Source organism: Leptonychotes weddellii, chromosome 14 (genome assembly GCF_054177405.1).
Source record: "Leptonychotes weddellii isolate Sample4059 chromosome 14, ASM5417740v2, whole genome shotgun sequence".
NCBI classification, from domain to species: domain Eukaryota; kingdom Metazoa; phylum Chordata; class Mammalia; order Carnivora; family Phocidae; genus Leptonychotes; species Leptonychotes weddellii.
The window spans coordinates 48,966,018-48,979,401 of NC_138382.1; the positions used below are offsets into that span (position 1 = coordinate 48,966,018).

The following is a 13,384-nucleotide window of genomic DNA, read 5'->3' on the forward strand; positions in this document are numbered from 1 at the left end:
TTTTGACCTTTGAGAAGACATGTATTGATTCTTCACTTCTCTTTTTAAAGAATATTTCTCCCACCTCATTTTCATCAAAACAGCTTTGATGCCAGTGTCATTGTTCATAATTAGTCTCGTTGGTGTTGTGTGAGCTAGCGCCATATTGTCACCACTTTCAAAGTTAGACTTTTCAAAATAGGAAAAATCCGAACTTCTTCCAGTTTTCTTTTCAGTCCTCTATTCTCCTCTGATGTTTTCAATAATATTTATAAACTGCAATCTAAATTTATGAGATACCTCAAACCAATTAGGGATTTATGTAGAACCCTTTCCTTTATGACTTGCTATTGGACAGGACTGGGTTTTCAGCACTTTATCAAATTATTTCACCTGAACTCTCTCCCACTGTTGAGTGAGCTGCCAGCAAAGCCTCCGTGGCTGTGATCTCATGGTCTGAAATGGCCAGACCTCTTCTCATTACCTAAGATGTTCATATTTCTAAGCATTTCCAGTTATGTCTCTTTAAAATTTCATTATTAAGGCAGATAAAAAGAGCCACTAATAGATATAACAAAATATTTAACTAGAATATTCAATGTAGAGTAAGATTTTAAGAATCTTTTGCAAAAGTAATTTTATTTTTCATTATCTGTAAATGTTGGCAAGCATTCCTTACCTGAACCCTGGCTTTCTTCTTTAGGCATCATCAGAACACATATAACTCATTCTGGCTCATTCTTCATGCTTGGGCTTTAGTGATGCTTCCAGAACCTCTAGCCAAATCAGAAAGCTTTCAATAATCTTTCCTTCAGCATATAATCTCTCTTTCTGATCACCAACTAGCTGCTAGCCAATAATTTATTCTTCTAACTTCCTGATCAGCTGCAAAGTCTCCGCCTTGATCCTTTTTTTTCCCTTTTTAACTTTTCTGTTTGTTTTTAACTACTTTGTGAAAAAGCAGAGCAATAAAAGCTAAGTTTTTTAGTGGTGTGATCTTACTAATCTCGGATATATTCCCTTATGATCTTTTTCCAAGCCAGAAGAATTGGTTTTCCTCTTCCATAGACTGAATTGCTCTATGCTTCCTCTTCCCATCAGGAACCTTAACTATAGGGCACTCCTTTTGGTACTCCTATTTCTGATAATGATTGCTCATTTTTAAGAGATCAAGACCCCAAACACAGATCTAAATTAGTAAGAAAAAGGATGATGTTTTGTGAAACCTCATAACAGATACAAGTAATTTGTCTACACTTCTGTGGAACACTGCCTAATCATAAATATTTAGAGAACTAAAATTTAAAATTGATCTATTGTTTTTTATTTATTGGAGATTAGTAAGACAAACTAAAATATCATGCAAACTAATTAAAAAATTGATTTACATGAATTCAATTTATCTAACTTTGCAGGTACATACCTATTTCTTAAGATGTGTTTAAGGCTTCATTTGGACTGGGCCCTTCCATCATCAGAGTTGTTATGTTGCAGTTCTAGTTATATTTACCATGTGTTTCAACCATGGGAATATACCATCTCCATGGGTTTTCTGTTATAATTCTGCCATAAAGTGTAACCATGCTTCCAGATATTAGTAATAAATTCTTACTACTATTAGAAAAATCTCAAAAACATATGCCATTCTGACAGGTTGGTAGCTTCAGCTTTATTTATATGAAAGACAGAATTTTCTGATGAGGTGCCCACAAAAATATATTCTTAATCTTCCCTGCACTTTCCTTTGTTGTGAACATTGTGGAAATGGCCTAATGTTCAAAGATTACACTGTTGAAAGAGATGCACAAAGAAGGCCAGAAGATTTCTTGAGCATGAATGGCATGGGTAGCTATTAAATGAAGGGCTTTTCTTTGGACAAGGGAAAATTCTGATAGAGTCTTTCATCTTTATTCTTTCTTGAGATCCTAGTTCAGCTTCTGGGAAAACACCAGTCATGCTCCATGACTAAGGTATAGCTAAATCATTTGGAAACTGTAAGCAGTAATAGATTGCTTAATGTGACATAATGGTTCATTCTCTCCACTGGCCTCCTGGAGGCTTAGAAATCTCTTATACAGAATATTCATGATGCTCCTACTAACTGGTATCTTATCTTGTTTTTCATAGCTATACACTGAAGTGTCAAACACAGTCAGATTTTGGTAAAGTGACAATGCAGTTTGAACTAGAAGTGTGCCAGCTTCAAAAACCCGATGTGGTGGGTATCAGGAGGCAGCGGCTTAAGGGTGATGCCTGGGTTTACAAGAGATTAGTGGAAGACATCCTGTCTAGCTGCAAGGTATAATTGTTGGATGGTTCCCCCCCACCGCCAATGGATGAATATGGGTGTGATACAGCCTATATGGAGACTGGTGTGATTGGTTTGATTTTTAAAGTTCTTTGGAACTACAGACTTGTTTCTAAAGAGCTGTCTTAAAGACCAATATCTTTTTGTTTTTAAACAAAAGATGTTTTGCAGATGAATCTAAGGTGTGCCCATCTGTCATTATCTATTACTGTCTTTTTTAATCATGTGGTTTTGTATATTAATAACTGTTGACTTTCCTAGATTCACTTTCATATGTGAAAGTAAGCTCTTAACTATGTCTCCTTTTAAATGTGTAATTTCTTTCTGAAATAAAATCATTTGTGAATATAGCAGGCTTCTCCTCTTCTTTGTATTTGATTTTGATCCAAATAAAACCTCAAATGGCTTCCTGACTATTAAGTAGAGACTATTTGGAGATGTTTTATCTGTTATCAAATATGCCTTGGGCAGAAAAACAGATAAGAATTCATTTGCATAATTTTTTCCCCCATCTCTGATTTAAGTAGGATTTATTGAGATCGTTAACTAAGTCACAGCTGTGGTTACCAGAGTTAAACAACACATTTAATATGTTGAATAAAAGACTATTGACTTCAGTAAGTGTGTTCGGTCAACAATAAGTATCTGAACTATGAACCCCCATGAAATGTTACTTTATGGTAATTTTCCTTAAGTCTCGATGTTGGCCCCAAATTTGTATTTTTATTTCATTTTATTGGTCTCTAAAGGCTAGCCCTCAAGTTTTATTTGTATGGATTTTACCAATTAAACTAGTTGGAGAAAAATAGCACTACTTCTAGTCAGTAGTGAGGGAGTATTTTGTCACTCATTTATTCAGTAAACATTTACTAAGTGCTTACAAACATTAGGTTCAGGGGCTGAAGATGATACTGTCTAGTAAACTCAGGGAGCTCAGAATCTATTAGGGGCAGATGCATAAACTAGTATTTATAGCATAGAGGGGATGACCAACTTTGTCTGGAGGAGTAAGGGATAATTTGTTCTTAAAGGATGTATAGGTGTTCATCAGAAAGAGAAGAGGGAATATGATATTCTTGGCAGCAAGAAGAGTATATGCAAAGGCGTGGAATTATGAAATGTCATACCTTGTTTAGGGTGGAGGCAGAAGGTGGTCCAAGGGGGAAATAGCTGGAGTTGAGGGCTGAACATTTAGCTGGAAATAAGTGATGGAAGAACTTGAAGGAACTCAAATGCTCCACTAAACTGTTTTGGCAAAGGGAAGCTCTCAAAGGGTTTTAAATTTTTTTAGAACAGCTTAGTGAAATATAATTCACCTCTTTAAAGTATATAATTCAGTGGGTTTTATTCACATTTGTGCAACTCTCACCACAATCTAATTTTAGAACATTTTCATCACCTCAAAGAGAAACCCTGCATCCATTAGTGGTGCTCCCTGTTTGCCCACCTCACAGTTCCTGGTTCCCACTAATCTACTTTCTGTCTCTGGATCTGAGTATTCTGGACATTTCATGTACAGGGATTCATACAGTATTGTGGCCTGTTGGGTCTGGCTTCTTTCACTTAACATAATGTTTTCAAGATTCATTATGTTGTAACATGTGTCAGCACTTCATTCCATGTTACAGCTGAATAATATTCCATTGTATGGATATATCACATTTTATTTACCCATTTATCAGTTGATAGATATTTGGGTTATTTACACTTCTTGGTTATTATGAATAACGTTGCTATTAACATTTCCATACAAATTTTTGTGGACATGTTTTCAGTTCTCTTATGTTTATATGTATCTTGGAGTGGAATTGCTGAGTCATTTAACATTTTGAGGAACTGACAAACTGCTTACCATTTTATGATCCCACCAGTGATTTATGAGGGTTCTAATATTTCTACATTCTCTATAACATTTGTTATTGTCTGTCTTTTTTATTTTAGCTCTATGAAGTGTTATCTCACTATGGTTTTGATTTGCTTTTCCCTAATGACTAATGATGTTGAGCATCTTTTCATGTGCTTATTGGTCATACATCTTTTTGGAGAAATATCTATTCAGACCCTTTGCCCATATTGAATCTGGTTGTTTGTCTTTTTATTGTTGAGTTGCAAGAATTCTATAGTCCTAGCTGTAAGTCCCTTACCAAATATATGATTTGCAAATATTTTCTCTCTTTCTGTAGGTAGTCTTTTTACTTTCTTGATGGTGTCTTTGAAAAACAAAGTTTTGGGGCGCCTGGGTGGCTCAGTCGTTGGGCGTCTGCCTTCGGCTCAGGTCATGATCCCAGAGTCCTGGGATTGAGCCCCACATCGGGCTCCCTGCTCAGTGGGGAGCCTGCTTCTCCCTCTCCCACTCCCCCTGCTTGTGTTCCCTCTCTCGCTGTGTCTCTCTCTGTCAAATAAATAAAATCTTAAAAAAACAAAGTTTTAATTTTCTAAAGTCCAATCCGGCTATTTTTATAAAACATAAGAGAAGAATCACTCTTGTATTCCTGTGTCAGATGGGTCTGGAACAAAAACTTTTGACCATAAACCACAGTAAGAAGTCCGTTTTACTTTGGGATGCATCACACATAAATATAAAACACTGCTTAGCCTTACTATAAATGTGATACTATTTTCTATTTTCTTTTGTAAACATCTAGTCTGACAATTGCAGTCTTTACATTGGAGTTTTTAGTATACTTACTTTAAAATTTTTAAAAATTTAAATCTCTTTTTTGGGGATTAATTCAGCCTAGAAATGTTATTATTGGCTCTACTACCCATCAGACTGGATCAAGTAAAAATAGGTACCCTGACTGCTATTTAAGCTAAATCTTGCTTTTCTTTTTTCTTTCTTTCCTTTTTTTTTTTTTTTTAAGATTTTATTTATTTATTTGACAGAGACACAGCGAGAGAGGGAACACAAGCAGGGGGAGTGGGAGAGGGAGAAGCCGACTTCCCACTGAGCAGGGAACCTGACGTGGGGCTCGATCCCAGGACTCTGGGATCGAGACCCGAGCTAAAGGCAGACGCTTAACGACTGAGCTACCCAGGTGCCCCTAAATCTTGCTTTCCTTTAAGGACAAATAAATGTTAATGGTTGCTATAGCATCTAAAATCTATCACTTAGTTCTAATTTTATAGAGCCATTTGGAAAATTAAAGGGGTATAGTTGGGAGTTGTAAATGAGGCTGGGGTAGTTCCTAAGAGGCAAATATGGTTTAGATTGTTGACACTAAACTAAATCTGCATAGTTTTAAGTTGGCTTCCCTTTCCATTGTGCAGCCACACATGGACTTCTTTGGAGGGTGTACGTGAATTTTATGTCCAGAGGATGGCAGTGTGAAGAAGTGATGAAGGAACTTGTGAAGAATGGTTGAAGGAATTGAAAGTTTGGAACCTGGAGAACACTTAAGGTGTTAACCCTCAAATACCTGAAGGTCTATCATGAGGGGAAAATAGGAGACTTGTTTTGGTGATAGTAGCAGGCAAAGAAAGTCCAGTGAGAAGTTGGAGGTAGAGGTCATATCTTATTCATCTTTGTGTTCCTAGCATTTAGTAGTGCCTAGAATACAGCAGGGACTCAGTATATACTTATAAAGTTGAACCATATTGAAGTGAAGCCTCACCATAAAGAGCTTTCAGAAAAACTCCAAGCTACCTGACAAGAGAGGGTGCCCAGGAATATAGTGGCTTCCCTGTCATTGGAGGTGTTCAGACATGTTGGACAGCCATTCATAGGAAAGGTCATAGAAGGGATTTAAGTACTGAACTGAAACCAATAGTCCTAAAGCTCCTATCTTGTCCAGTAACAGTGTGGAAGATAATCAATTGTTTGGATATTGGGAGTAGAGTGACCGCAGAAGCTTTAGCAGCAGCATTTTAGGTAATTTTGTATATTTTGCAAATTGGGGATGATAGAATGGTGAGTGAGTTGAAGGAGCAATAAAAGGTTGTGTTTCTTGGCTGTGATAGAAATAAAGTAATGATCATAGTAACTACGTAGGATTGAACACCCACTGTGTGCCAGACACTGCACTGGATGATTTATATCAGGCATCAGCAAACTACAGCCTGTGGACCACCCTGTAGCCCTGTAGTCTTTTTGGATAGTTTTATTGGAACACAGCTGTGCTCATATTATCTATGACTGCTTTTGTGTTAGAGTGGCAGAGTTGAGTAAATTTGACAGAGACTGTATGACCTGCAAAGCATAAAGTATTTACTATTATAAAGTATTTACAGAAAAAGTTTGCTGACCCCAGATTTAAATAAATGTTTTCAAATCATATACATATTAACTCAGTCTTTGCACTAATTCTGCAAGGTTGGTGGTATCCCTTTTTACAGAGGAGAAAGCTAAGTATCAGAGAGGCAAAGTAATAACTCTCTCAAGGTTATAAAGCTTGTAAGTGTATTGGCTTTGAATCAGGGATGACAGGCTCCAAAGTGCATGTTCTTTCCTATACTAGAAATAGGTGTAATACCTCTCTCCTGAAATTGTGCCATATAGAAAAGCATGATTATATATTATACGCATCAAAAGATTGCTTTTTTTTTTTTAAAGATTTTATTTATTTATTTGACAGAGAGAGACAGCGAGAGAGAGAACACAAGCAGGGGGAGTGGGGGAGGGAGAAGCAGGCTTCCCGCCGAGCAGGGAGCCCGATGTGGGGCTCGATCCCAGGACCCTGGGATCATGACCTGAGCCGAAGGCAGACGCTTAACGACTGAGCCACCCAGGTGCCCCAAAAGATTGCTTTTTTTAAAGCAGCAATCTTATACAAACTGGTTAAGATGTAGGAAAACTTCACTAGTCCAGACCTTATTACAGTTGAGTTTGTTGTGTGATTCCTAATGAAAATAAGAAATTCAAAGTGTCTTCCTCTGCATAAGAAGAATATAGTCTACCAAGGAAACAGGAATTGAAAGACTGTTAGCTTCTTGGTTCCACAGTGATTTTGTACATTTTAAAGAGCTTATTTTTATGACTATGATTATTATGTAATATAGGCTTATAGAATTATATATTTAAAAGCCTTTCTGTAGGCTCTGGGTTAGGGTCCATTTCCTTGCTTTTTCTAATTTCTGGAGGCTGCCCACATTTCTCAGCTCATAGCCCTCTTCCTCCCATCTTCACACAAAGGCAAGTTGAGTCCTTTTCACATCATATTACTCTTTCTAAAGTCACATTTCCCTCTGACTCTGAACTCTTCTCCCTCCCTCTTCCACTTTTAAAGACTGTAATGATTACATTGGGCCCACTCACATCATGCAGGAGTATTTCCCTGTCTTAGGGTTAGCTGTTGGGCAACTTTAATTCCATCTGTAAGCTTAATTCTCCTTTGACATGTAACAAATCATATTCATAGATTCCAGGAATTAGAATGTGATGTCTGTGGTGTGGGGGCATTCTGCCTATCACAATGATCAACTGATTTTTGACAGATACCAGGACAATTCAGTGGGGGAAAGAATAGTCTTTTCAACAAATGGTGTTCAGGGGCGCCTGGCCAGCTCAGTCGGTAGAGCATGCGATTCTTGATCTTAGAGTTGTGAGTTTGAGCCCCACATTGGGTGTGGAGATTGCTTAAAAATAAAATCTTAAAAAAACGAAAACAAATGATGTTCAGATAATTGGATATCCACAAGCAAAAAATGAAGTTGGACCCCTCCCTCACACCATATAAAAAATTAACTTAAAATGGATCAGAACCTAAATGTAAAAGCTAAAATGATAAAATTCATTTTAAAAAAGTGTGGGAGTAATGCAGTCTTGGATTAGGTAATGGTTACTTAGACATGACATGAAAAGCACAAGCAACAAGTGGAAAAATAGATATACTGGACTTCACCAAAATTAAATACTTTTGTGCTTCAGAGGATACCATCACAAAAAAATGAAAAGACAACCTACAGAATGGGAGGATATTTGCTAAATATATCTGATAAATGACTTGTAACCAAAATATAAAAAGAATTCTTAAAACTCAACCAGAAGAAAACAACACAATTTAAAAAATTGGCAAAAGATCTGAACACATTCTTCACCAAAGAAGATACACTGATGGCAAATAAATGTATGACAAGATGCTCAACATCATTTGTCATTAAAGAATTTGAAATTAAAACAAGATACCACTACATACCTATTAGAATGGCTAAAATCCAAGAAACTGACAATACCAAATGCTGACAAGGATGTGGAGCAACAGGAACTCTCATTCATTGCTGGTAGAAATGCAAAATAGCGTATCCACTTTGGATGACAGTTTGATAGTTTCTTACAAAGCTAAACATAATCTCACCATATAATTCAGTAATTGTGTTCCTAGGTCTTTGCCCAGTGGATTTGAAAACTTAGGTCCACACAAAAACTTACGTGTGAATGTTTATTCATAATTGCCAAAGATTGGAAGCAACAAAAATATTCTTCAATACATGAATGGTTAAACTGTGGTACATCCATACAGTTGAATATTTTTCAACAGTAAAAAGAAATGAGCCATCAAGCCTTGAGAAGACCTAGAGGAACACTAACTGCATATTACTAAGTGAAAGAAGCCAGTCTGAAGAGACTACCCACTGTATGGTTATAATTAATATGGCATTCTGGAAGGGGCAAAACTAAAGAGACATGGAAAAAAATCAGTGGTTGCCAGTGGGATGGGAAGGAGTGTTGAATAAATGGCCCATGGGAATTTTTAGGGTGGTAAAACTATTCTCTATGATACAGTAATGGTGGGTACATAATATTATGCATTTGTGAGAGCCTAAAGATCTTGACAGCACAAAGCATAAACTCTAGTTGTCTGAATCTGTTTAGGCTGCGATAGCAAAGTACCACAGACTGGGTGGCTTAAAGTTCTGGAGGCTGAGAACTCCCCAAGATCGAGGGACTGGCAGATGCCTGCTTCCTGGTTCAGACAGCTGTCTTCCCACTGTGATTTAACATGGTGGAAGAAGTGAGGGAGCTCTCCGGTCTCTCTTGTAAGGGCACTAATCCCATTCATGAGGGCTCCATCCCTCCACCTGATCACCTCCCAAAGCCCCACCTCCAAATACCATCACATTGGAGATTAGGTTTCAGCATATGAATTGGGGATAGGGGGCAGACACAAACATTCAATCTGCAGTATTATTGTACGTGAATTAAATCATTTTAAGAAGTTGGAATTTCTCAGGGAGGAATGTATACTGTGACAGAATCTAGCTATTAAAAAATGTATGAAATAACCTTACTGAAGGGGGAGGGGGAAAAGTTGCTGACCTGAGTAACTTTGGAAATGAAGAGAGTGTGTAAGACTCAAAACAAAAGGAACCACACATAAGCATTGTACTCTAGGTAATAAAATTGTTTCCCTTGAGAGGACAAGTTAACAATTCCGGTGCTTGTATACTGGAATTGAAGTAAATGGATGGTAGATGGTAGAAGCTAGATCTCTAACTGTTGGAGTGGGAATTTACAGATAAGCAGGAGAAGGAGGCTAGAATGATCCATGTCCATGTGGTGATGGATTAGGGAAGGAGACATCAGTAAGAACTCATTTACTTTTTTCTTTTAAGAGAGGGAGAGTGGGGGAGGGGCAGAGGGAGAAATAATCTTAAGCAGACTCCACGCCCAGCGAGGAACCCAACACTGGGCTCAATCTCACAGCCCTGAGATCATAACCTGAGCTGAAATCAAGAATTAGACCCTTTAACAGACAGAGCCACCCAGGCTTCCCAGAACTCATTTACCTTAATATAAATACAGATGGTTACATATAGAAATGTTTATAGATATGTATATATATACAACTTAGTATCAGCACATGTATTTCTTTTTTATTGTCAGCTGAGAAGGTCTGAAAGATACCCTGGTAGCAATAAGTGGACGCAGTGCCCAGATCTTGTTTCTAATACCATTACCATTCTCCAATAAAAGGAACCAGGACTCCTTGGAGAAATAGCTGGTTCTATCTAGGACTGGGACAGGAAATATGCAAGATGAGTCTGAAGCATAGTGCCAGGAAGTAAGGAAGTGCTAACAACAGCCACACTCACAATGATGGGAATATGTCGTCGAGTGAAGAGAACTTGGAGTTGTTGGCAGATTTTTTAAAATCTAAGTTGTTTGAAATAGTAGTTATTGTAAAAGCTTCGTTGTGTCTGAGCAGAGAGACTTTGGGCACTTGCTTGGCTTTTGAAAGCTTCAGGTTCTCAGCTGTTAAACAGAAAAAACAGTGCCCTCTTCAGGGGGAAGTTGTAAGAATTGTCAGAATATGTGTGCACTCATGATACTGGGTCTGTCCAAAGTCAGCCCAGAAGATGAGCTTCATAGTATCCTTCTAACTGGGCTCTATGTCGAGTGGTCTTGTCAAGACACAAATCTTATATGTATGCCCAGTCCTTCCACTACTAAACCTAATGCCCCCAAATGATTAGCCAGTTGACACAAGGCCATTTGTTGAATATGTGTTCATTCTTGACTTACTTTTAACTTCATTTAGTTCAGTTACTCAGTCAACACTTGTTGAATTAGAACTTCATGTTGGTGCTAGGTGAGATATGGGAAAGAATACATGTATTTTCCTGCCATCAGGGTGCTTAGGGTCTCAATGAGAAATCTGTTGGGCAGCAACAAGATGCATTGAAGTTCACACATGGGGTTTGGCAGGGGGTCACTTTTCCACGTGATCCTCTAAGCCAACTTTCCAAGAGGCAACTGTTTCTCATAGCATATGAGAAAAAGGGTCTAGGGTATGACCTCTTATTCTTTAATGCACTGTGAAGACTTAGCTAAGTCCAGCTGTAGCTTTTTGTATCACTATCAGAAAGACTGTGCACTTGAGCAGGAAGAGTGCTGGATTCTGGGACTCAGGCCTTTGGACTCCCAAGCTGATTCTGTTTATGACCTTGGGTAAGTTACTGGCCATCTCTGGGTTTGTTTCTATAAACATAACACACACATGCAAACATATACAAACCTCTTTTAGGGTCTCTCCTAGCTGATACGACAAATGATGTCGAGGTTTGATGTATAATTAGGAGTGATGGTTTCAAGTTTTGGCTAAGATAAGTAGCTCCAACAGAGCAGCTACAAACACCTCACCATGTGACATAAGTATATACCTAAAATACAACACTCCTTACAAAGGACACTGGCCTGGACAACACTTCCTCTATATTTAGGTGTTCATTCTGCTGATCTGCTGATCTGCTTGGTGTTCTGAATTCCCAGTCTGGTTTATACACTCTGAGAAGCCTCAGGCATTCACTTGATGGAGAGAAATAACTTGCACAGAAAAATATTTAGAATTACCAAGCAGAGTTACAGAGCAGGAAGATTTAATTCCAAGGGAGACTTGGAATTAAAGTTTGGTGGTTAATGGGAAATTTCTTGCATTTGTCTTAAAAGACCTAAACCATCCAGAAGGCCAGGGTGTAGTCAGAGGTGAGAGTGATACACTTTGATATTTTCGTGTCAGAGGTGCAAAAAAAAGACCTTTGAGGAAGGGGATATCTCTCAGGATTTAATATTTTTATTTTTCTATTTTAATGTATTTTTAATGTTAAATTTGATTCTGTTTTGAGCTAGGTATTAGAATGAGGAAATATTGATTTATACAATTTCAGAGCTGAAAAGGGCCCTTGAGATAAAAGACTACTGCCCCTCTCTCCACCCCACCCTGTCCCTGCCATGTCCTTAGCTGAGAGGAGGATCTTTTTTTAGAGAGAGAGATGGAAAGAAATCACAGGGGACAAGTCCAGGGTGACAAGATCCACCATCCATCATGGCTCCTGACCACGAACAGTTGGAGCCTTTCTCTTTACTCTGTGTGTTTTTTTTTTTTTAATTAACCTTTTTTCATTTTTCCTACTTTAGAATTTCACATTATAGTCCTTTGTTCATTCTCCTCTTTTCTCTCGATAATGAAAATGGATATAATATGAACTTAAACTCACTTGCCCTGGGTCATTGCCAGTGCTTAATAAAAGTGTATTAGTATTTGTAGTAATGATAATAACCCACAGATAATGATGTCGCTAAAGACCAAAGGGTCCCCTTGCAGAGAAGCCCCCCCTTCCAGTCTCCTAGCTTTGCTGGATTTAACGGAGACCTTGACTGCTTCAGATAGTCATTGTCCCTTTTAAATTATCAAGGTTTCATGGAGACAAGCATTCTTCACTTAAGGGTTTTCCGGACTGTCTGATGTGCTGGGCTCTGGATAACCTTGTTCCTATGTCATCATATGTCATGCTGCCTCTCAGAAATTGTTCCCTGATGTTTGCAAAAATGAACTACTTAAAGGAAAACCAGAAGAAATTCCCTTTGTTCACTTACACACACACACACACACACACACACAAACACCCCTTCACTATTGGAAATGGTTACACCTGGATAAGTGAGTCAGGATCATGAGGAGATTTGAAGCTGTGTGATGTGAGGAATGGCAGGAGGAGATGAGACTGAGGAGGAGATGTGACAGGCATGTTCACAAATCTGAAGGTACATGGAAGACGGATTTGAACTTTTCTGGGTAGTCCTATCGGGTATAAAGAAGACCAAATTTATGGGTATAATAAGCTGGATTTGGTTTGATATGAGGTAGGCCTTCTTAGCTGTCTAAGAAGGAAACATGCTTGCCCAGGAAGTGGCCAATCCCCTATCCCTGGAGTGCTCCAGCAGCAGCAGGGGAGTCCCCCAACTGGGACTGTTGAGGAGGAATTGTAAAGATTAGGTGATGTCTGAAATGAATCACTTGAGGCTCCTTTCTAACCTCAAGGGGCAATAATTCTATAAGGTTCTTGATATGAGAATCCTTGATCCCATTTCTACATTGTAGAGTGGGAGTCCCGGGGGTTTCTTGATAAAAAGCTCAAGTCTAGGATCTGGCTTTAGGAAGGGGAAAATGGCCTTTTCCAATGGCCCAGCATCTCCAGCTGGCCCCAGGGTTATATGAGTGGCTCTAAGCCCCAGGCAAACTTCAGCCATTGTCAACTACACATCTGAGGAATAGGTGAAGGAGCTGGAGACAGGAGAGGAAACAATTAGTCATCAAAGTTAAGAGAGGAGGCCTTTGAAAGAGGCATAGACAGCAGTCCTGGAGGCTGTTGAGAGGTCAA

General features: G+C 38.5%; 2 protein-coding genes across 7 annotated transcripts in view; one reads left to right on the forward strand and one right to left on the reverse strand.

Annotated features, from left to right (window-relative positions):
• The window catches only part of MELK (maternal embryonic leucine zipper kinase), an 88,773-nt gene extending 86,138 nt beyond the window's left edge, over positions 1 to 2,635 (forward strand). For all 6 annotated transcript variants that reach the window (XM_081803172.1, XM_006729116.3, XM_081803171.1 and 3 more), the window contains one exon: positions 2,107 to 2,635. In XM_081803172.1, coding sequence (XP_081659298.1) covers positions 2,107 to 2,284 — 178 coding nt within the window. In that variant the 3' untranslated portion in view covers positions 2,285 to 2,635. The remainder of the gene's footprint in view (positions 1 to 2,106) is intronic.
• The window catches only part of GNE (glucosamine (UDP-N-acetyl)-2-epimerase/N-acetylmannosamine kinase), a 326,114-nt gene that overhangs the window by 288,688 nt on the left and 24,042 nt on the right, over positions 1 to 13,384 (reverse strand). The window lies entirely within an intron of this gene.